The 23,039-nt window shown below is 46.9% G+C and overlaps 3 protein-coding genes across 8 annotated transcripts in view; 2 read left to right on the top strand and 1 right to left on the bottom strand.

Annotated features, from left to right (window-relative positions):
- Nucleotides 1–301: 301 nt before the first annotated feature.
- Nucleotides 302–10,852, bottom strand: LOC149306546 (lipopolysaccharide-induced tumor necrosis factor-alpha factor homolog). 4 transcript variants are annotated; one of them, XM_089539977.1, is made up of 4 exons: nucleotides 10,627–10,852; nucleotides 3,215–3,382; nucleotides 2,625–2,781; nucleotides 302–1,800 (listed from the first exon to the last, which is right to left on the bottom strand). In XM_089539977.1, exons 2-4 carry the CDS (start codon nucleotides 3,375–3,377, stop codon nucleotides 1,692–1,694), a joined length of 429 nt encoding a protein of 142 aa, XP_089396103.1. In that variant the 5' UTR covers nucleotides 3,378–3,382; nucleotides 10,627–10,852; the 3' UTR covers nucleotides 302–1,691. The 4 variants fall into 4 exon arrangements, with proteins under 4 accessions (XP_089396103.1, XP_089396102.1, XP_089396105.1 ...); XM_089539976.1 differs by lacking the exon at nucleotides 10,627–10,852 and adding an exon at nucleotides 9,545–9,640; XM_089539979.1 differs by lacking the exon at nucleotides 10,627–10,852 and adding an exon at nucleotides 8,913–9,491.
- A 695-nt stretch (nucleotides 10,853–11,547) lies between these two features.
- On the top strand, nucleotides 11,548–14,650 carry LOC149306545 (centrosomal protein 20-like). Of its 2 annotated transcripts, XM_089539973.1 has the most exons (5): nucleotides 11,551–11,669; nucleotides 12,475–12,672; nucleotides 12,941–13,025; nucleotides 14,284–14,420; nucleotides 14,543–14,650. In XM_089539973.1, exons 1-5 carry the CDS (start codon nucleotides 11,642–11,644, stop codon nucleotides 14,617–14,619), a joined length of 525 nt encoding a protein of 174 aa, XP_089396099.1. In that variant the 5' UTR covers nucleotides 11,551–11,641; the 3' UTR covers nucleotides 14,620–14,650. The 2 variants fall into 2 exon arrangements, with proteins under 2 accessions (XP_089396100.1, XP_089396099.1); XM_089539974.1 differs by lacking the exons at nucleotides 14,284–14,420; nucleotides 14,543–14,650 and having other exon boundaries at nucleotides 11,548–11,669; nucleotides 12,941–13,029.
- Nucleotides 14,651–20,424: 5,774 nt separating this feature from the next.
- LOC149306544 (myosin-11) overlaps nucleotides 20,425–23,039 on the top strand; it is a 42,906-nt gene continuing 40,291 nt past the window's right edge. For both annotated transcript variants that reach the window (XM_089539966.1, XM_089539967.1), the window contains exon 1: nucleotides 20,425–20,497. The gene's annotated coding sequence lies outside the window, so the exon portion shown is untranslated. The remainder of the gene's footprint in view (nucleotides 20,498–23,039) is intronic.

Raw genomic sequence — 23,039 nt, 5'->3', positions numbered from 1 at the left:
CTCTGCTTCTGGTCAAGTTGTAATGGAGAACTTTGGGCCGCTTGCTTGAGCCTCGTAAGTGTGGGTTTTGTTGGTGTTCAGGTTTGGAACCATTACAAGACAGAGATTGTGTTTTGCCTCTCAAAGGAGTGTTGGAAGTGAGCAGAGAGGGAGCAAACGTCATACAAAAGAGGAGGATGACGCTACTACAAGTGTAAAAGTCAGCTAGAAGATTCACGCCTCTGAGTGCAAGCCTCGAAACCACAGAGCCACAGGTCCAATTCAGAAATGGAAAACCGGCATCAGCAACGATGACAACATCTTACAAGGTGCAGTTTTATTTAAAGGATCATATATATATAATATATATATAGTCATCCAAAGGCACACATTACTATATATTTTGGCTTGTATCCTGTCTGCATAAGGGAAGGCAATCCAGGAGCCCACATCTTTCCTGCACTTGGTCCCTTTTCTCCAAAAACCTGGCTCAGAAGCATCGCTGGAGTGCAGCATCCCACCCCAAAAAATGTACAGAACATATACACTGCTTTGCAGCCTCTTTTCCTCCCTGGACCTTGGAGCTTCTCTCTAAGAACTGGCGCAAACAGCTCAGCAGGGATTTGGCTGTAAAAATGGCCTTAGCTAATATGGAAGGGCTTGGAGGTTTTGACATTGCAAAAGAAAGGAAGTGGAGACCAAGATGCATTTGACTTTGGCACTGCAAAACCTCCAAAAGATCTGGCATTCAAGAGGGTTCTTGGCCATGAATTCATTTGGCGCTGGCTACAAAATTGATGTCTTTCCCCCCTAAGAATTATGTGAACAAGAAGCCAGATTCCTTGGTCACTGGAGTGAGAGAAGATCCAACCTTCAATAATTGCAGGATCAATGATCTGGATTGCCAATTCAACACCATTTTGCATGGAAAGGGATTGCAGCCCTGGGTTGAAACACTTCCGCGATTCATCAGGAAGCAATTTCCAGACATTTCCCTTCTCCACAATATCCCTCCCCACAATATCCACAATTTCTCCAGCGATCGATCCTCTATGCTAGATTCAGCCTGAAGATAAGAACAGCAGAATTATTACTTTCTCCTTCTTTTCAAACCCTCATCTCCTGATTTATTCACAATTATTACAGAAGCGCTAAGGTGCATTTCTTGTGCAAGAAAGCAATTGGGACGGAAAATAGAACTGGGGACAGGGATCAGGAATTTTAGCAAGGATGTTGATGTCTTAGAAGAGAGAATATGAGGAAAGAGAATAGGAAAACCAAGAATCTCTCCTGGCTGTAAAAAATGGCCTTAACTGGTATGGAAGGACTTGGGAGGTTTTAGCATTGCAAAACCTCCAGCAGTTTGCAAAGAAAGAAATAGAAACTGAGATGCATTTGACTTTTTGCATTGCAAAGCCTCGAGAAGTTTGCAAAGAAAGAAAATGGTCGTCCCTTCTTTGCTCTGCCATGCAAGGCATCCAATTTAGATGGACGGACTTTTGGGCGTACATTGAAACTAAGATTGAGAGACAGAGAGAGGGTCGGAAATAATTACAGATTTCCCCAAAAGTCTATTCTTCTTGAACACAGAGACACAGGCACACAGCTCCCAAGAAGGCGTTAAAAAAGGAAAGGCACAGCGTGAATGGATTCCCAAGAAGTCCAGAGAGAGGCTCCGGCCGGCGGCTCCAAGGCGTGCGTCCGGAGCTTCCTCAGAGGCGCTTGTAGCAGCCGAGGAGCGCATTGCAGCTGGGGCAATGGTGGTCCACGTCAAGGAGGGCGTCCACGCAGAAGGGGATCAGGCAGCAGCCAAACCAGCACCTGCCAAAGGGAAGCAAGCAAGAAGGCTCAGTCCGGGCACAAGGCCTTGCAGGCATCGCAGCCGGCTCTGTCCCGGCATCACGAGGTCAAACCCACTCTTCAGGTGCCAGAGGATGCGCTTGAGACCCAAAGGAGAACCCCAAGCGGAGGGATGAGGGGCCAGAGACTACTTTTGGAGGGCAATTCATTCCCCATTGCTCACTACAATTACCTTTCAAGGATAATGCATTCCCCCATTGCTCACTGCAATGTTGCGATTACTTTTTAAGGGCCATGCATTCTACATGGAACCCTCTCTAGGGCAGGTCCATAGATCCTGGAATAGAAGGACTCAAGCCCTGCTAAGGATGGCACAATTGGACCACCAAAACTTCTCTGTAGTTGAGCTTCTACCGGAATGATCCATCAGAAAGGTATTAAATTATAACCCCATCATTGGGTGATTTCCCAGCTCTTGTTATGGGGTTTGCCTCCCATTTGGAAAGGCTGAAACGCCTCTCCTAAGGCCATGGCTCTCATCCGCTGGCCCTCCCAATGTTTGGGACCAAAAGTCCCAACCGGAATGACCCTTGGTTGGGGATTCTGGGAGATGAAGTCCAAAACATCTGGAGGCCTGCGTGCAGGGAATTACCTCCCTAAGCCTGAGTTCTGGGCATGAGATCTACAATATGGCCGGTCGGTTTGGCCATGTCCTCTTCTGGAGTTGGCATTGCCAAAAAAACAGACCATATAATACTTCTCTGGTATTATATGGCCCATGGAGGGAGGGAGAGCTTCTCTACCCCTTGACATGTCCCTAAAAAGAGTGGGGTGCAAAGGGTTACCCCAGAAGGCAGAGTCCTCCACAGGAGAGCCATGTCAGTGAGCCCGCGTTGTGCGTAATGTGCGTCACGATGACTCTGTGGCAGGACGGGCAGCACATCTGGACGGGGCGGTCATGGAAGACCAGCGGGTTCTGGATGTAAACGGTCTGGACAGGATCTGCGGAAGGAAAGGAAGAAAAGGGGAGGAAGAAAAGGGCCGGATACCTGTTTGCACAAGGAAGGGCAGCAACCCCAAATTCAGACCCACATTGACCCCGGTTGTCCCTTAGGAAGGATGCTCTGCAGAAATGAGCAGAATGTGGCCCCTGTTTATGCAGCCCTGGACCAACATTTTATTACCCAAAAGAAAAATAGAGGTTCATTCCCTCTTTGGAAAGCCTTCAGGAGCAGTGTTACATACTTTTAAAGATGAGGACTCACACGTTCATGTATACGCTGAATCGTCAGGCAGCAAAGAAGTCATCATCTCAAGTGGGCAATTTTGGAACATTTCGGCTGGCCAGGGGATTCTGGGAGCTGTTGTCCCAAAAGTCACTCTTTTGCAACCCTGGACATAACATGCACCTATAGGAAGTGGTTTTTGGACTTACGCGGAGGCCCCACTGGGTACGGAGGAAGTTGCGCCCCTTTCATGGCTGGACCGGCCCCAGAACCAGGGAGGGGATACTGGGCCGAGTTGTTAGCGCCGGTCGTCTCTTCGTACGAAGGTGGCGGAGCGGATGGAAAATCCGGGGCAGATGGAGGAGCAGCCATTTTGTCTAGGAGAAAGAAAACGAGAGTCAGGTTGGCTACATCCAAAGGAGAACTCTTGCAAATGGATTAATGCTGCCATGGCGGCTCATCCCAACCAGGCGCAGGGTGACCAGCGGTCCTCCTTTCCCAGGACATGTCCTACTTCTGTCCAGGAGGAATTCCAAAAAAGACCCCCATTTTGGACTAAGAAGCATGGATTTACATTTCTAGGAGTGTTTTGAGCTTTTGTTTTGCAATATACTCCATTTTTCTTCAAGGTCCTACATATTGCAAAGTTATGTCCTCCTTTGCGGTGAGGACACCAGGAGATACTCAAAGGAAAACTAACTGGCTAATCCGTGGCAATGCAAGTCCATTTGCGTCTCTCTCTGTGGGGTGGATGATGGGTCCTAAGTCAGGGCTTTCGAATACAAGAACTTTCCAAGGTGCTGAACTTAGTTTCTGGTTTGGCATTTTGGACAAATCCTAAAGTTTGTGGAATGGATCCACTGCTTCCTGATACAGGACCCATGACTCGCCACCAAACCCCATGGCTTGCAAAAGTCCCTTCTTTGGACCATCAGAGCACCCCTGCCTTGACACACACTTCTTATTTACCTCTCTTGGGCCAAGATGCAACGCAAGGACTGTGTTGCCAAGGGGTTGGTGCGCCATGCCACCTGCGCACTGGATCACACCTTTGTGCAACCAGTTGCACAACTCCCTGGGCCTTAGCAGATCCCTGTGCTATCCTGACCCTTGCTCAGACCCGGGTCAGTCCCTGGGATGGCGTGGCGACGGCGGGTGTTTGTATGCTTGCACACCCAGCCACTGCCGTGCCATAAAGCCACTGCCGCCATGTGCCACTATGTCTTTCCAAAAGCCCCCCATTGAGCCCTGTAAGGTGCCCCCATCCGATGGAGGGTCTTCTGAGAAGATGGAGCAGGGAATGGGCACCAGGGTGTCCCCACTGTTGCCAAAAAGCAGGTCTCTCTGACCCGCACCAAGAGTCAGACATTTGGGTCAGGATCAGTCCAGGATCGGCAGAACAGCCTTTGGACTGACCGATCCCAGCCGGGGGACTAATGGCTTGCCTTGTCCATAGTGAATGCAGCAAAGCCAGGGGTTGGATGGGCCTTGCACTCCCATGCACACTCCCATTTTGCCAGAGGCAGAGCGCATTACAGTCGTCTAATAGAGAGGTCACTAAGGCATGGACCGCCATGGCCAGATCTCTCTTCTCCAAACTGGGCCAAGGCCCTCCTGGCCATTGCAGCCGCCTGTCTTTCCAGGAGCTTTCTTTGCTGGGTCAAGACTACAAAGCCCATCTATCTTCCAAAGGGAGAGCGTACCTATCCAGAAGAGGCTGCGGTCCCAATCCCAGGTGGGTTTTCCTCCTGACCGGCAGCGCTTCCGTCTCGGATGGACTTTGAACCCTCTTACCCTCGGAGCTTGCAAACGCAAAAGCCTCACGGCACAATCAGGAACTTACACGAATGACGCAGGCTCTCTGCAAAGGAACTCAGTCAGGAAGCAGGAAGCAAGTCTATTGGCAAGAGGCAGCGTGGCGCAAGGGTTGCGGTCTTGGACTATTGACTCTGGGGACCTCGGTTTCAGCTGTGGAAACCCTTCCTTGGGGGAGTCACACTCTCTCAGCCTCAATAGCAAAGCCCTCCTGAAGGACCTTGCCAAGGAAACCCAGCTAGGGATGCCTTAAGAGTTGCCAAAAGTTGGAAACGACTCAAAAGGCGCTCAGCAACAACAACCGTCTCCAAATGGCACCCAAAGCGCTTCCTTTTCCCGTCTCGTCCACACCCCAAATTCCAGGAAACGCCACAAAATATACTCCAAGGACACTAAGAATTGCACAAAGCCGGGAAGGACGCTTCTCAAACAATGCAAGGCCTAACAAGATTTAAGCCAGAGTTCACAAAAACCGAGACAACGAGCTTCCAAAGCCAGTTGCAGAGCATTGCAGGGCTGGGAAAACGTTGCACCCCCAGCGGTCCTCCGAGGCTCTTCTGGCTGGTCTCTTTTTAATGAGTTTTCATTTTTTAATGAATTTTTTAAAATGGCTTTCTGCTCTATTATTATTATTATTATTATCCTTTATTTATAGAGCGCTGTAAAGTTTGCACAGCACTTTTACACAGCAAGGGTCGAATAAAACGATAAGGGAAAAAATGGATAAAGACCTGCCAAGCGGCGTACAATGTAAGGCAACATGATTAAAATATCTCTAAAGTAATAATAATAATAATAATAATAATAATAATAATAATAATAATTTATTTCTAACTGTATGACTATTCTGTGACCCACTATTACTTTTATTATCATGATTATTCAAGAGTAAGTACAACCATTCACTGATAACTTGGGTTTTGCCCCCAAAGCATCACTCAAAGCAGCTTGGAAACAAATGGGAAAGTTCTTTAAACCCAGAGTAGGAAAACTGAAGAAAACCCATTCTTTTTAAAACTGCTATCCTTAAACTGAAGAAGATGCTAAGAGGGACCACAGACCTGAAGGCAAACCCTCCGCAGCCGCCCACTAGGCTTTCCAGCCTTTCCCTCAAAGCCAAAGGGAGGGAAATGGGGTTTTCAGGGGGCTTTGTGACATCAGTGGCTATGAAGATGTGTTCATCCCAAACCTTATAATGTTTGGGATGGTTGAGTCAGGAGTCAAAAATGGGGGAAGGAAAACTCAGGGGCAAAAATGCACTTTTGGGGAACACAGCTCTTAGCCGTCCAAGAACTATAGTCCCCAAAAGTTGGTTTTCCCCCAAGCTTTTCCTTCTCCAAAGTCTTTGTGGATCCCAGTCTCCAAAACTTGCCCCGTTCAAAGGCAACCAAAAAACCCCCAAAGCCAGCGCAGTTCTGGTTTGCATCTATAGGGCATAATCTCCCAACAGACCCAGGGAAGGGGGATGCTGGGAGCTGCAGTCCAAAAAACCTTAAGATTTGTACATTTTTTGTGGGTTTTTTGGGGCTATATGTTCCAGAAGAGTTTTATTCCTGATGTTTCTCCAGCATCTATGGCTTTAGCATCTCTGGGTAAATTAAGATTCAAAGACGCACAATCCAGGATTCCCAAAGATGGCCTTTTTTTTGACTGGGAATTGCAATGCAAAACCAAAAAAACCCCATACAGTGCCTCCCTTTCCCCTCTTAAAAATGAAAGCCTCTGCCAGGTGCGAGATTTGAATGCGAAACCATTTCCTGCCGCATGGAAATCACACAATAATATTTTTTATCTGAGAACAGAAGTTGCCAGAGGGGACCCCAAAAGAGGATCTCACCCATCGCCCCCACATTTCTACAGGGAGAAAAGAGGACAAAAATGGCAGCGTTGTCGGGTGGATATGTGGCCTTTTGTACATTGCGCACCAATGCAACGCTGGCAAAATGGCGGAAACCATTGCCCCCTGTGAGCAAAGGCCATGCTCTTCCACAGGCATCTATGGCTGCTCTGTCTGCAAAGGAAGCCATTGGTCAAAACGCTGGAGCAATCAATAAGATTGATCATTAACCAATTACTGAGAGAAGGCCCAGTCCTCCTTTCTCCGGAGTGAAAGGAGTGGAAAGTTACCAAGGGGAACCCCCTGCGTTTCTTCCTTAAAACCCCATGAGACCATCATCATTGCATCACTGCATCATGTGGCAATGAGTCAGGCCAAAGCCTTGCAGAAACTCCATTGCTAGGAGGAGCATTCCTCGGACTTTTCCGCCTTGGCCTTATTGCAGAGGTGGGTTAGAAATATGATTATTGTTGTTGTTATTATTCCTTGGACACTGCAGCTGCAACTGCAATGACCGAGGATGACGACAACGACCATTAGTATCCAAAGGATTGCTCAGTGCGTTTTCTGCCCTTTGCGTGAGAAAATAGTGCATTTAAAAATATCGGTTAAAAGCAGGTTAAAAGAAGACCATTTCTGCAAGCTCCAGAGCGAGCAAAGCCAGCCTGGCCTCCCTCGGAAAATGTCTTAGTATCTTTAACTGTTTGGAAGCACTCTTGTCTTTTAAATTGCATTTTATTTTGTGGCCCAAACTGTAGGGTCCGAGAGCTGGAAGCCCCCCCCCCCCCCCGGGGCCATCCAACCCAACTCCATTCTGCCATGCAGGAACACATAGGATCCTAGAGTTGGGACTAATAAGGGCCATATAGTCCAACCCCTTAATGTCATGCAGGAATGCATAGGATCCTAGAGTTGGAAGGGACCTCCAAAGGACCATCTAACCCACTCTCAGTTTGCCATGCATGAATGCACAGTCCAACCAGTAGCAACACAGATGATTAAACTGGGATACTGGGTCTCCTTTTGGCAGCATTTCATGGGCTCCTAGTGGGCCTCTAAGGCCATTTTCTGGATCAATAAGGGATCTTTCCGGTCATCCTTCTCTGGTCAGCTGAGCTCTTTGGAAACCAAAAGAAGATCTGTTTTGCAAAAAGAGAAGTAGACTTTCAACCGCTTCTAGTTTTGTTTTGATTTGTTTAAAGATATTTTGGGCCCTGAGAACAGCGTCGAGGAGCATTTTGGGCGTTGGGCTACGAATCTGTAGAGACCTGGGTTCGAATCCCTGCTCAGCCATGGAAACCCATTATGTGACCCTTTGGGCAAGAAGTCACGCTCTCTCAGCCTCAGAGGATGGCAATGGCAAACCTCCTCTGAACAAACCTTGCCAAGGAAAGCCTATGATAGGGTTGTCTTAGATTCACCATAAGTCAGAAACGGCTTGAAGGCACACAACACCCAGACGATTGGATGGGAGTTGTGGTCCCCCCAAAAGTCACTTTTGTCCCCCTGGAGTGCAGTTTTGCAACGTCCAGCGTCCGTTTTTGGGACGGACAAGATGACCCTCCTTTGCAGAAAAGGGAGACAGCATCATCTCTGGAAGGCTTTGTTTTGCAAAGACAGAAGGGCCTTTCAAGGGAGGACCGAGAGCCGAGTGGCCCTTTTGTGTCCTTCCACAACAGCCACACAATGGACCCGGGTTTCGGACAACGCAGGCCAGGCACAAGGCCAGCCAGGATGACCGATGCCAGCCTTGACCCATTGGCCTCCTTGGCTCAGCGTCCGCAAAGCCAAAGTTGGACACCCAGCAGGCAAGCCTCTCTAGTGTTGTTGTTGTTGTTGTTGTTGTGACATTGATTACTATCCTGCCCTTTTCCCCAAAAGTAGGACTCAGTGGGGCTTACACCATTGAAAAGAAAAAACCACAGTATAATTCGAAGGCGCATGAAAACAGAAAGATGTTAGGACAGTCTTCAAACCAAACCTCATGGCAAAAGAACACAGGTAAAAACGTTTCCAAAACAGCGAAATGCAAAAGTCTCAACAAAAACCAAAGCAGACAAAAGTGAAAATATTGTCCTTTTTCTTTTGGTTTTGGAACCTCAAGTTTAACGAATCCTGTGCCAGTTTTTCCCGGCCAGGGCCCTCCGTTCCGGAGTCTGCCAGCTTTGCAAGGGGAGCGTTTGGGATTCTTGCTCAGGTCCAGACAGGCCTTAGCTGAGCGAAGAAGCCTTCCTTTCCTGCTTTTGGGAACTTACTGGTTTCCAGTGAATGTCCTGAAATATAAAGCGGCTGCTCTTGAGACAAAATCCCTTTCCGTCCGAAGTGTCTCGGCTTCTTGGCTTCTCGCTTCCCTTTTGCTTCCAAGTCGCTGGCACAGTTTCATAACTTAGTTGTTGCACGCCACCAAGTCATTTCCAACACATGACGCACCTTGAGGCGAAACCGATCCCGGCGTTTGCGAATCTCAAAATTCCTTGCAAAGATCGCTATCCTCTGAGGCTGAGAGAGTGTGACTTCTTGCCTAAGGCCAGGAATCGAACCCAGAGCCACAGTCCCAGGAAGTGGCTTGGATTTGGGTGGATTTTGGGGGCTGTGTCCCAAACAAACCAACAGGACTAGACTTTCTAAACATAGACCATTGTTTCAGGCAGATGGAATTTCAGGACAATTGCGCAATGAAATCAAATGTCCTCTCTGCCCGGATCCTGACTCGAATCCGGCACCTTCAGCCAAACGCCTGGAAAACCAGGAAACACCACTGAAGCCATAAGAGAAACGTTGCTAAGTTTGGATCAAAACCAATGACAAATGCATAGTTGCAGCTATTCTTAGCCCCGACCGGAGTAGACCTACTGAAACCACTGGGTTTACACAAGGGCTGACTCACCATCCAAGGGATTCTCCATGGGAGCAAACAAACTCTCAAAGGTACGCAACGCACAAAACGCACATGGAAAGGTAGGAGTGGGTTGTGCAAAGAGGCTACAGATGTCCAAAAACACTCAAGCGCAAAACAGCAAGTGAACGTCTATAAAGTGTGACAGCGAAGGGAAGGCAAGCGGAATACACACCTCTAGGCTTTATGGCATCTTGTGCGTTGTGTGTTTGTGTTATGTTTTATGTCTTACGGTTTATCTTCTATCTTATGTGCTATGCTGTGTGTTGTGTGTGATGTGCTATATGTTAATGTTATGTGTTATGCTGTGTTATATGCCATGGGTTGTGTTATATCTTAACGTGATGTATACATACATACATATATATTATAGATCTGTATTGATACGGATATGATTGATCTATTATAGCTCTGTATTGATAGATATATACTTGATACATTACACTGTAGCTCTGTATTGATACATATATCATTGATATATTGTAGCTCTGTATTGATCTGCATAAGCCATAGCCCTCTTCTCTGTCCTCTCTGTGGACCTTCCTTCCTTCCTTCCTTCCCCAAAAACCCAGGAGGGCCCGATCCCTGGGCCTGATCCGGCTGAGGACCGACTCGCAAGGAGACCTGGCCCTTTGGCTCCTTTTGGGGGGAGGGTCCCCTGGGGAGAAAGAGGGGCCTCAAAAGCAGGGGATGGGGTTGGGCCTGATCCAGAGAGACCCTCACAGAGAAGAAAAAAGACCCCCCCTTTTTTTTCAACACTGAGCCAAAAGAAAGAGAAAGAGGAGAGAGAGAGAGAGAAAGAGGGAGTGTTGCATCCGTTTATTCATTTGGGAAGATCCCACATTTTAATGGGTTTCTTGTCTTGGGTAGAAAAGTCAGTTTCTAAAGAACAATAATCCAACAGCAGATCATTCTTAAGAGAGAAAGGGAAAGAGAGAGAGAGAGAGAGAGAGAGAGAGAGAGAGAGAAGGGGTGCCAGGTTGGAGAGGGTGCCAAGGGAAGGCTGGGGATGATGGGGATGGCAGTCCCCCAGAGAAAACAAAGAGAGAGAGAGAGAGAGAGAGACTGCTTACCTGCTTTTGCTGATGCTGCCTCCTTGCCTGCCTTCTCTTCTTCCTCTTTCTTTCTTTCTTTCCTCCTTCCTCTTTTCCCTGCCAGCCCCTCCTCCGGATCTCCACCTCCTCCAGGGTGGATCCCTTAGATCCCAGATCCCCCTTTCCCTTGCAGCTTGGAAGAGGGGCACCCAAAGGTCAGCCAGTCCAGCAGCCCCCCTCTCTCTGGCCAGAAAGGGACCCAGGCCCCAAGGAAGCCTTAAGGGCAAGGCACACACAGGCATCCAGGAATGACTCCAACGCCCATCATCCGCACAACAACAGGACTCCGAGTCCTTTCTGACTTGCTGTTGTTGAAGGCGAAGGCAAAGCTGCGCTGGAGGCCTTGCAGCCCCTTTCAGGCCCAGGGAAGGAAAGAAGTTGGCAGCAGCAGCAGCAGGAGCTTCCCGAGCCTTAAGAAGGCCATTACTGGATATTATTATTATTATTATTATTATTATTTCCTGCCCTTTTCCCAAAATGGGAACTCAGAATAGGATCAAAAACAACAACAGCACAGTTAAATTCAGAGACCTTGCAACTCCCTTGAATCCCACCTTCTTGGACTACAACTCCCAGAATCCCCCAGCGGGGACTGAAAGGCTCATTAAGGCTTCATTGCCCCATTGACTGTTCTATCAGGGAGAACTGTTACTAACAATTAATTAATAATTAATATATCAATAATTAGTTAATAATTAAGTAATAATTAAACTATTAATCAATGAGAAATAATAATAGAAATAGTCCAAAGGAGAGGAAAGGGTTAAAACGCTCCTGTATCCTGATTGGCTGAGAAGCCAGCCAATGGTGGAGAAGAAGGGGAGGAGCTACGCTCGCGGCTGTATAAAAGAATCCCCTGCGAGCTGGACTGCGCCTGCGCAGTTCTGCAGAGACTGGCAAGTGAAGCCGTTGCTACCAGCGTTCGGTTTGTTTACATCCGGGGACTTCCAACGCTTCTCTCCGACGCCTCCGCCCTCCATTGCCCTTTTCCAAGATGGCGACCATAACAGAACTGAAAGCAGGTAAAATGGAGCTAGATGTAGCTCTACCTGAAGAACGGCTGCCTGGGTCTCCCCAACACTTCAACCATTTCAAACACTTTACTGCTTTTCTCCTGTCAGTGCGTTGCTTAGGAGCCCAGGCTTCCATTAATTAGGGCAAGCATTCTTTCAACTTTTAATTAGGTATCATTTGTGGAGTTTAAAAGTGTGTTGCAACTCAACCAGGATGGAAAGGTGGGCTGGAAACAGAGCAACAGTCAGGAAGGTTAAGGGGCTTCTTAATGTTGGACTCCATTTCCCAGAATCCCCATTGGCCCTTCTGGCTGAGGATTCTGGGAGTTGTAGTCCTCAAAAACAAACAAACAAAATTATTAAATACAATTATTTATAAAATTACCTCCAGGCTATGTTTGTTTATCTATTAAATATCTTTATTATTAATAAGTAACACATCACAGATACATATTATATAAGTTCTATTACGTCTTCTCCTGGACGCACTGCAGAAATAACCCAGTCTGAGACCGCTTTAATGGCCCCTGCTCAGTGCTAGGGAATCCTGGGAATTGTAGTCCTGTGAGGAGCTCTGCTGCTCCAATAAACTACAGTTCCCAGCGTTCCACAGCCTTGAGCCAGTTATTTCTGCAGTGTGTTTTGGGTCTAAACCATCGTAAGTTGGGAACAACTTGAAGGCACACAACAACAGCAACATAAATAATAATAATAATAATATAATGTTATAACAGCATAATAACAGCAACAGTCTGTAATGGGACTTAATAGCTAGCTGTAACTCTTGCAATCTCTTGTGTCTTTGTGCTGCTAGTTTTAAAAGACACGCTGGAGAAGAGAGGGACGCTGGGGCAGATAAAGGCAAGGATCAGAGCGGAGGTCTTCAATGCGCTGGACGACCAAAGCGAACCGCGGCCGCCATTGTCCCACGAGAATCTCCTGATCAACGAACTGATCCGCGAATACCTGGAGTTTAACAAGTACAAATACGCCGCGTCCGTCCTCACGGCAGGTGAGCCTTCCTCTGCATTCCCTTTTTCTCTGTAACACAGGCATTATCTATTAGAATATCTAAAGCAGAGCCAGTAAATCCATTTTGGCTCCCCAAAATGTGGCTACCTTCCATGCTTGGAGGCCATTATTTCCTCAGGTACCTACCTGGGATGCCTTCCTGCAAGCGTTGCATTGAGGAGGTCACCAAGGTGGGATGAGGGTCTGTGTAACCTGGGGCTGAAGACTGGGATTGGGGTCACTGACATGCAAACCTTTCCCCTTTCCAGAATCCGGCCAACCTGAAGCTCCACTGGACCGGGAATTTCTTGTGAATGAACTCAATATAGTTGAAGATCCCAGGAGCAGATCAGTGTAAGGAAGCGTTATCCTTCTATTTTAAAACGTCTCCTTAAATGCTGGAGAGCCAGCAGTTTGTGCACTGGATTGCGACTCTGGAGAGCAGACTTTGATTCCCTGCTTGAACATAAAAACTGCTGGGTGTCCCTGGGCAAGTCATGCTCTCTCAGCCTCAAAGGGTGGCAATGGCAAACCCCTTCTGGAGAAACCTGCCAAGAAAACCCTATGATAGGTTTGCCTTAAGGTCGCCATAAGTCAGAAATGATCTGGAGGCACACAACAACAGCAGTAAATGTTGACCTTTGATGTGAGAGGGTTCACAAATCATTCATGCCCAGGGAGATGGAAATGTTCTTGCACTGCCTTCTGTGCAGCTTGTAAAGCTCATACCTCTGCAGCTAGACACCTGCCTTTTGGGAAGATACTGGTCTGTCCCTTCCAGTAGCTGTTGCTGGTCTATCCAATGGTGAGGCCCAGTCAGAACATCTGGAGGGTTATAGGTTCCTTATCTCTTGAGTAAGGAGACACAAACAGGTGAAGATGTCTGAAATCCAGATGCTGCTACTGGGAGCAGTCTAGTATCTTATAGGCTGGCGTTGGACTTCAACTCCCAGCAGATATAGGCAGCCTGGCTGACGGTGAGGAATGATGGCAGGTATAGTCCAGTGAAACTGGGTATAGCTTTTTGTGGGGTTTTTGGGCTATATGGCCATGTTCTAGAAGAGTTTGTTCCTGGCGTTTCGCCAACATCTGGCATCTTCGGAGAATACCCAAAAAACCCACAAAAAACTATGGATGCCAGCCATGAAAGCCTTTGACCTCACATTGAAACTGGGAATGTTTGCACCTATCCCACCCCCAGCCTCAGGGCTTGCATTTTGCTTAGTTTAATATTTTGGTTAGGTTTTGTGTTTCTGTGCCATCTGGTGAACAGATAAAGCGATAAGAAGTCCCATCAGATTTAGAAAGCCTTACTTGTGAGCAAATGCCTCCGAAGCTAGTGTGATCTGTCCTTTCCTGCTAGAAGTATGTAAACCCAGGCAGCCCAGCAAGGAGTTCCCTACTCAGCTTTCCTAGAACTTGACAAATCTGTATTGTAGAAATAATGCAGTTTGACACCACTTTAACTGCCATGGCTCCATCCTATTGAAACCTGGGTTTTGTTGTTTAATTGAAGCCCCAGCAGTCTTTGGCAGAGAAGGCAAAATTCCTTGTAAAACTACAAATCCTACAAAACTACAGATGCTCAGTAACCCTGGTCCCTTTTTCGCAGGCCGCTCCTCTATGGGATTGTAACCCAGCTGCTGAAGGGCAATGAAGAAAATGTCTGCCATACTTTCCCCGCAGCATCATCTGCGCAGTTTTCAAAGTGGAACCTCAGCAAGCCATCGGACCAAAGGCCCCAAATGGGTAAGAGCAAGGTGTATGGTTGTTATATAAGGAGAGAGTGTTCTCTTTGCCCTGCATTTAGTGTTCCACTAAACAATATCACACCAGTGGCTCTCACAAACTGGATGTTACTTTCTTTTCAGACCCAGTTTTGGAGTCGGCGCATGCGGTCGGCCTGCGGCTTGGGGATGCCTTGCCTTCGCGAGACACACGTAGATGAAATAAACCAGTTGCACATCCTTTCACGCGAAGCAGCTGTTTGTTACTGTATGAAACACCCCATTTTTATTGCACTAAGATTTGGTGATAATATGGGAGTAAGGTGAAAATATGGCACTAAGATTTGGTGACAATATGGACCATTTCCAGACGTTACATTTAAAAAACCCAACCTGTCTTTTGTCAGGCTGGATTGGTGCTTCTGTCCCAAGTAGTTTTACGTTGAATAAAGCCTTCATGCATGAAGCCATGGTTGAAGGGAGAGACCATTGTGAAGCCACAGCAGAAGGGTAGACTGAGGACCAAAGTGTGGGCATAGTTTGACGCAATGCTGTTGCTTTAGTGAAATATACTTGTAGTTTATAAAATCATGACCTCTTTCCCTTTATTTTCCTCCTTCCTCTCATGAGTCCAAAAAAGACTCTCCTGTGACATGCAAACTTGAAACTTGCATTGCCAGCAAACCAGGATGCTAACATGGCATGCAAGAGGAAAAGGGTACTTGCTGTGCTTCCAGAGCATCTGCCCAAGTGAGGCATGATCTCTTCACTGGCAGAAAGGTGGGATAGTAGTAGTAATAGTAGTAGTAGTAGTAGTAGAGCAGTTAGGGCAGTTTTTAGGCTACAGCTTCCCCCCGCCATTGGCTGAGCCATAAACATTGAGGCTGCTTTGCGCCAGGACTACTTTATGCTTTATTTTAAAAAGGCAAGTTGGTAAGGTTTACAATGAGAAGGCAGCTTATCTTTTCCCCTTCTGAGAATGACTGAACTAAGACCTTTGCAACCAGACCCAGGACTGAGGGTCAAATGGACAGTGTCCCTTATATTGAAGGCATTCTTCTGGCCCTTTAGGATCAACCATTCCAGGCTGGACGTTTTGCAGCCATTTTCATCCTAAACCGGCTCTAGCATATCAGCGCATACTGTAACACATCTCCCTTGGAACATTTAGTCTCTCTCTCGCTCGCCTGGCTGGCTGGATGTCAGTGGTCCTCCGATAACTGTTTCTTGCTTCACAAAAGGCCCTTTCATGAGGCTCGGCTCTTCCTTCTGAATGGTTTTTGTGGGGCAGGCGAAGGGAAACGGCCTTCGGTTGTCCAGAGGGCTGGAGTTCAGAAAGATAGACAGAAATTAATAATAATAATAAACAACTTTTATTGTCTGGTGGGCTCATATAGGGAAATAGAGTTCTCCAAAGAGGTGGGCAAATCCCATGCATTCATGGCTTCTGTGTCGGTGGAATCTGCTCCGGTTTGTATTCCAGACTATTAAAATATGAGCTCTCCAAGGTGCTGGGCCCTATCTCTGCAAAATTGGTTGTGGCACCCTGGATGCAGCTCTTTCCAAGCTAGGCTTAGGGTGCAGCTACACAATGGAGAATTGTAAGCTGCCTTGAGTCCCTGTACTGGGAAGAAGGCGGGGTATAATCAAACATAATAATAATAATAATAATAATAATAATAATAATAATAATATGGAAATGATGCAGTTTGACACCCCTCTTAATAGTCATGGCTCCATCCCACAGAATCCTGGAATTTGCAGTTTTGTGTGCAACCAACCCTCTTTGGCAGAGAAGGCCAAAGACCAAGGTCCTCTTTATGGACAAAACTGCAAATCCCAGTCTTCCATAAAATGGAGTTGCAACATTTAAAAGTGGTGTCAAACTGCATTATTTCCACTGTGTAAATGTGTATGTAGTTTCAATACCGTCGGTGGGTCTTTTGAATAAGTCGAAGCATCTTGGGTCGCTCTTTCCAAATCCAGATTAGAACCCAGAGTGGATTCACACACGCACCAGGAGTCACTGTCTGCCGTTGTGAGAAAAAGGAATGCATTTTTATTTACTTCCAGATGTATTTGCAAGGTTTACATGCCTTTTGTTGCGATGGCCAAGTCTGTCCATAAAGAGGAGCTGAAACCCTGCAGCTCAGCATTAGACCCCACAAAGATTTCTGCTGTCCAGGAGCCAAGCAGCGGAAGGCATTTGAAGTCTTTATGACTTTCTTCCTTGGTCACTCGAGGCGGAACTGTCCGGCCTTGAGGGAAAAAGCTACTTCTTGACCATGCCGGGCTTTCTGTGGAGTCTCTGGGTCCTTAAACTTGAGCCGACTTAAACCTTGAGCCGTCCTGGTTTGGTTGCTTTCAGCGATCGTGGATCTCTTCGTAAAGCAGGTTTGTAATGCTGGGAAAAGCGGAGGAGAAGAGGAGAAGAGGAGGGATTGATTCAGAAAAGGGATCTCCCCTGGGTTTGCAAAAGACTTGAGCAAGGCTATTCATAACAATTGGAAGGCTGTAGCAAAAGAGGGAAGACCTCATAGACTCACTTGTCTTGGTTTGCTCAGAGTTGGTTTGCCACAGAATGTGGGTTTACATGGTCACTTTTAATCCTGGTCTCCAGAGCCATGGTCCAGAACTCAAACCACTAGGCCATGCTGGCTCTTTTAGACTCTATATACCCACTTATATACTCGTTTTATATCCATTTTATCCTTTAACCCAGTATTAAATGGGAAAGAACAGGAACAAAACCAAAGACTTTTCAACCGGCCTGTATCCGCCTTACGTCTGAAATGTAAAAGGAATTTGCACTTAATGAACTCAGAGGAGAGGAGGAACGGAGTCCTTCCCTTCCCAAGAGGCTCAGGCAAAAGCAGACTGCATCTTTTCTGACCTTATGTGATACTTGCCTTGGATAATGTGGACCACCTGCTGACCTTACTTGGCCACACTGGTCCCAGTTTTAATCTGTGAAATGATGAGAGCATGGCATCATGGTTTGAGCTTTGGATTATGACTATAGAGACCAGGATTCGATTCCCAGCTTGGTTGTGGAAACCCACAGACCTTGGTCACACTCTCTCAGCCTCTGGAGAAGGTAATTGCAAACCTGAATATACCTTGCCTGGATATGTGTGCCATATATTGGAAATGACTTAGAAGGCGCACGACAACAACAAATGCAAACACGCATGCATTAACCAGCTAAGGGTTGGCAAGATGGCAGCATCGCTTGCCCTCAAACCAGGCCCTGGGATGGGATCCCTGCCAAAAATGCCTGGCTCTTGGAGGCCTTTCTGGGCTCATAAATCATCCCCAGCCTCTTCTCCTCTTAGGCTTCCTCCGCTGCTGCCAGGAGGCTCTCTGGACGTAGATGAATGCAAAGGGCCCCGAGGAAGACTTTCCACTCCTTTTTAAGACGCTGGGAAGGTGCAGATGTTTACCAAAGGGCTTCCAGCCTCATCCGGGGGAAGCCGCCTGGAAAGCCAGCCACAGGGCTTGAGCCATTTTGGGGTTTTAAATGCTCCAAAACGTGGCCGTAAAGCGGCTTTCAGTTTGGGTTTGCAAAGATTTGGTCAGGAAACTTGTGACAACTGGATTTTACTCAGGGAGAGTTGCCCTTTTCTTCTGGACTGCAACTCCCCATATCCCCAGCCTGGGAATTACTATAGTCCAAAAAATGTACTTTTTCCAAAATGCTTGCTCCCATCTTCCTCAACATTTGATCTCTATATATTATTGTAGCACAATGCCTATCATCGCCAACTGATATGGCCAAGGATGATGTGATTTGTGGTCCAATTATTCCTCGGGAGCAGTTGTGAGCTGTTCCCTGCTTGACCACATGGACCATGCTCTCGGCCTTCATTCCTTCAGAGGTTGCAGCATGGTCAAGGGTCCCTAAAGGGCCATCCGCCTCGATCCCATTTTGCAGCTAAATCACTCCGTACAAACTATGTCTGAAGACCTCCAAAGTAGGAGAGTCCGCAGCCCTCAGTTCCACTTTCGGACAGCTCTTTTGGTTCAAATAATATTTGGGCAGAACCTCTTTTCTTGCCATTTGCACCCCTTCCTTTGCATTCTCATCTCGGAGCAATCCATCTCCATGACATCCTTTCAGGTATTTTAAGGGAGGCCAGAGGAGCAAATGTCAAGCATCAATGGTGTAGACTAGTGCCTTGACCTTTCCAAGTCCATGGTCCTCCCAAAGTGACCTTCTGGCCTGAGAAGCCTCCTTCTCCACCTCTGGACCCTGTTGCAATTGCTGAAGGGTTTCCCAGTCCCTCAAAGGCGCCTGATTTCGTTCCTCTCTGCCAAAGCAGACCCCAATATGGCCATGCTCTTGTGGCTGACCAGTTGACCACCTCCACCTGGACAGCAGAGTTAGAACTCTGGGCAAGGGCTGCCAGTCTTTGCAGAGCGGAGGTGCGAGTCGTCCAGCCCTCCAGACACAAGTCCCAGCAGCCTTAGCCAGTGGAGTAGGGGATGCTGGGAGTTGCAATATCTGGAGGAGAGCCAGCATGGTGGTGTGGCTTGAATGCTGGACTAAGACTGGGAAAGTTGGGTTTGAATCCCTGCTTGGCTGTGGAAACCCAGTAGATGACTGGCCATTGAAGTGTAGGCTGACGGTTCCCAAACTTTGGTCCTATAGATATTTTGGACCACAGCTCCCAGAAGCCCCAGGAAGCTTGACCAAAGTACAGGAATACTGGGAGCTGAAATCCAAAACATCTGGAGGACCAAAGTTAGGGGGGCCAATGTTAGTCCTACAAATGCTTCAAAATGCAGCTTTGGGTCACGTCTGAAGAGTCTTGAGATGGCACCGAAGGTCCCTAAGGCTGCCTCCTTTGCATGCCTTGAGGTCCCCTTTTTGCAAACCCAAAGGGTTGAGACTCCTTTTCCATGCCAAGATGCCCAGGGCCTGGTCCTCTCTTCTCCTGCCTGGCATGGTCTCCATATTTAGGCTGCCTTTGCTGGGCCGGGCCCTGGGCCTTGTGCATCCGGAATGTGGCTGGGAATCCTTGCCTTCCCTTTTTGGGATGTCTGAGAAGGCCAGAGACGCCAAGCGGTGTGCGGCGTTGTTTGGAAGCTCCAGCCCAAACATTTTGGGGTCTTGATGAGGACCAGAGTCCCTCCTTCCCTTTTGGATTTGGGGCCTGTGCTCCTTCTCTTTCCCCTTGAAGCAGCTGGTGCCTCTTTGCAGCCGCCTCCTCTTGCCTCCCTCCTCCTTGCTCTCCAAAATGCCACTCAGAGCAGCTCTCTTTTCCCATTTAAGGACAGAGGGAGGCATTTATATGTATAAATATAAATTATGGGCAGCGCTTTTCTCAGGAACTGCAAAAACCAGGCTCTGCGAGAAAGTTGGTCCCGGCCGGAGCTGGGAAAGAAGGAGCCCTTTGGTCCCCAGAGGCTCCAAAGGGCTAAGAAGTTCCCAAAAATGTTACATAAACCCTCCTGTATCCCTTTGCATTAGGCATCCCAAAAACAGCACCCCTTGGCCCTTTGGGAAGAAGCAGCCTGCCACATCTTTCATCTTGGGTTTAGAGGCCCATAGCCAAAAGCTGATAAGACCCTTTTAACTGCAAGAAGAAGATGAATTTGGGGGCTTCTTCCTCTCCCTCCTCCCTGATCTGTTAAGCCCTTCTTTCTTTTTCCCTGTGGCCAAATGCATGAGAAAGCAAGAGAAGAGTGTTGTCTGGCATCCTGTTTTGGGCACCAGAAAAAGCTCCATTTCTGGGAATTTATATATACAGATGTAAGGAAGGACTGATAACTTCTTCAGCATCCTGTACACTTCGGTCCCAAGTGGGATGCTCTTGTCAGCGAGGTCTGGGTGCGAATCTGCAGCCCAGACGTGGGAATAAAATACAGTACTCTAAGTAGATAACATAAAGTTTCGTGGAGGCCTCTCCCTGGTCTTTTTTGGCTTTTTTTGGGCTTCCATCAAGGGGTGGTTCCCTGGGTCTCCTCCCCATCTTCCTCTCTCTATATAGGGAGGCTCTGGACCTAAGAAGCTTTGGTCTGCCCCAGGAGCTGCCATCGCGGTGCCGGATCCGGACTCTCAGTACACTTTCTCCTTTCCCCCCAAGTTGGACCCCTGTAAGTACCCTTTGCATGGCAAATGGGCTGGGTTTGGTCGGCTTTGTGGTGCCAGGCTTTGTGCCTTTGCAGCCATTGCCAGGGCTTTCCTCTGCATGAATTAATTGTAGAAGCAATTCAATACATCCCAATTTTTCCTTCCATCAAGGCAATGCTGGCTTATAGAGAGAGATGAGTGGAGTTTGTTGACCTTGTTTCTGACTTATGGAGAGCCTAAAGCGTCCCTCTCAAGGGGTTTTCTTGGCCAGGGGCTTGCCATTGCCATCCTCTGAGGCTGAGAGAGTGTGACTTGCCCCAAAGGGTCACCCATTGGGTCTCCATGGCTGAGCCAGGGTTAATGTCTGGTCTTTGCAGAAGCCATTGGGTAGATCTTTTTTCCTCCCTTTGGGACCAATCCCTTGGATTTTTGTGGAGTCTCCTTCCTTGGAGGCTGTCTTTAAGCAGAGGCTGGATGGCCATCTGTCAAAATGCGGCTGCTTGGATGGAGAGTTCCTGCAGGGCAGAAGAAGAAGAAGGGGGCTGGACTGGATCAGGGCCCTACTTGGGGTCTCTTCCAACGCTATGGTTCTATGATGGAGAGAGATAGTGGCAGAGGGGCTTTCCACTGCATTGGTTACCTATCTGCAATAAGAAATAGACCCTTTCAGATTAAATTGTTATTGTCCCTTGGCTAATGCAAACCAGCAGAGAGAGGCAAGGCATGTCAGGGGTCTGTGCAAGACCCTCTTCAAGGAGATGAGTTGCAATTCAAGTTAGTCTTAAAGGTGCTGCAAGACCCTTTTCTATGCAAGATGTTGTTGTTGTTGCTGCTGTTGCTGTTAGTGTTGCATGCCTTCAAGTCATTTCATGGCAACCCTGTCAAGGGTCTTTCTGGATAGGATTTGTTCAGAAGGGGTTTTCCTTTGCCATCCTTTGAGGCTGAGAGAGTGTGACATGCCCAAAGTCACCCAATGGGTTTCCATGGCTGAGCCAGGATTCGAACCCAGAACCTTAGCCCAGACCATGACAACGCCTTGGGTCCATACAAACTAAAAATGCAAAATGTTGCAGAGGTAGCATAGGTATGTCACTTGTGGCTTCGAAATGCTGAGATGTAGCTACGGAATATATATATATATTTAAACATCCTGAAATACTTAAAAGGAAGCCTTACCTTTTGGCTGAGCTTCAGCAACAGTTTTCTTTTCCAGTTTAGCAAATGGACTCAGAAAGTGCAAAACGCGTTGCCAGTTACGGAGATGGCTTATAATGATCCTGAATAGACATCCCAAGGTTTAGAGAGCATTGCCTTCATCACTTGAAACCGGTTGCAATTTGAACGTCTGCTTTATCCAATTCTTCCTTTGAACTTGGATCGCTGCAGATCAACAATTTAAAATATCATTTGCAGTATTCTCCAGGATCCTTATCAGAGAGGCTTGCAGTCATCCTGGTCAAAATGCCTTGTAGAAAGACGGAAACCAAAGAGCTGGAGCTGTTTGTTGTTCCATATTTTGGTGCCATGTTGCTGTTGGGTTTTATCACTATTATTTCCCCAATTAAGGCAATTTTTAAGGAGAGGAAAGGCTTGCGAAGGAAGGAAGGAAGGAAGGAGTCAGCAGAAGGCAGTAAAGAAAGCATCCCAAACTGAGACATTTGGGATCCCAGTGGATTATGGTTGTGGTTGTTCTGTACATTACAGGGCCACAAACATAGGTTTTACAATTGCATTAAAAATCTCTGCAGTGACAGCGACGCCTTCAGATATTAAATCCTTATTTATTTATTCATTTATATTTTATTTACTTTATAAGCTGCCTTTCTCCCATCTAAAATGACTTTAAAAGGTGTGCAGCACCTGAACAAATCACGTCTCAAGCATCCTTCCAAACTTCCTTATGTATTTCATAATTAAAAATTCTCTCTCTCTCTCTCTACCTATCTATCTATCTCTATCTCTCTATATATTCATATTCCTTACCTTGTTTTGCATGCCTTATTCTTTCCAAAATCACCTTAAAACAGGGCAACAGAGACAAAATTTTGCAAAGAAGAGAAGCCTCTCCTTTTAAAGATTTACTTAATTGATCGATTCGTGAACCTTTCTTATTTCTAATTTAATCAATTGTTCCACAATTGCTCTAACTGCCCTGTTTTTAAATAACTGTGTTAATAATTGTTTAATAATGTAATTGTATTTTATTGTGGATGGAAGGGTTTGGGATACAGGAATGACAAGTTGTGGTTATATTTTTACTGATGCTTTTATTGTGAGCCGCTTCGATCCGTTTGGAGAAGTGGGATAAAAATAAATTTTATTATTATTATTATTGATGATAATAATGATGATGATAATAATAATAACACTATTTATATAAATATTATTATATATGCATTTATTTATTAATATTAATATTAATATTCTGACAATGGCCCCCAAGAAGCGTAAAGAGTGCAATGCATCCAAAACAGTGCTGCCTAATGATGCGTCTCTCTCCATAAATCTGATGTTTAAAAGACAGGCAAACATTGACTTGGGATTTTGACTCCTTTAGTTCAACCC

This window comes from Sceloporus occidentalis, unplaced genomic scaffold (genome assembly GCF_023333645.1).
Source record: "Sceloporus occidentalis isolate IW3139 unplaced genomic scaffold, rSceOcc1.0.p SCAF_10, whole genome shotgun sequence".
Classification (NCBI taxonomy): Eukaryota; Metazoa; Chordata; class Lepidosauria; order Squamata; family Phrynosomatidae; genus Sceloporus; species Sceloporus occidentalis.
The sequence above is the reverse complement of the archived record's forward strand: the minus strand, read 5'-3'. Positions and strand labels throughout refer to the sequence as shown.

What these genes read in the sequence shown, in the direction of transcription:
- LOC149306546 (XM_089539976.1), bottom strand. An exon ending in GTACCCAGTGGGGCCTCCGC is followed by an intron (nt 2,782 to 3,214) that starts GTAAGTCCAAAA and finishes TTCCTTCCGCAG; the next exon opens with ATCCTGTCCAGACCGTTTAC. An exon ending in GGAGGACTCTGCCTTCTGGG is followed by an intron (nt 1,801 to 2,624) that starts GTAACCCTTTGC and finishes TCCCTTTGGCAG; the next exon opens with GTGCTGGTTTGGCTGCTGCC.
- LOC149306545 (XM_089539973.1), top strand. Translation starts at nt 11,642, where the DNA reads ATGGCGACCATAACAGAACTGAAAGCAG. An exon ending in CGCGTCCGTCCTCACGGCAG is followed by an intron (nt 12,673 to 12,940) that starts GTGAGCCTTCCT and finishes TCCCCTTTCCAG; the next exon opens with AATCCGGCCAACCTGAAGCT. An exon ending in GGACCAAAGGCCCCAAATGG is followed by an intron (nt 14,421 to 14,542) that starts GTAAGAGCAAGG and finishes CTTTCTTTTCAG; the next exon opens with ACCCAGTTTTGGAGTCGGCG.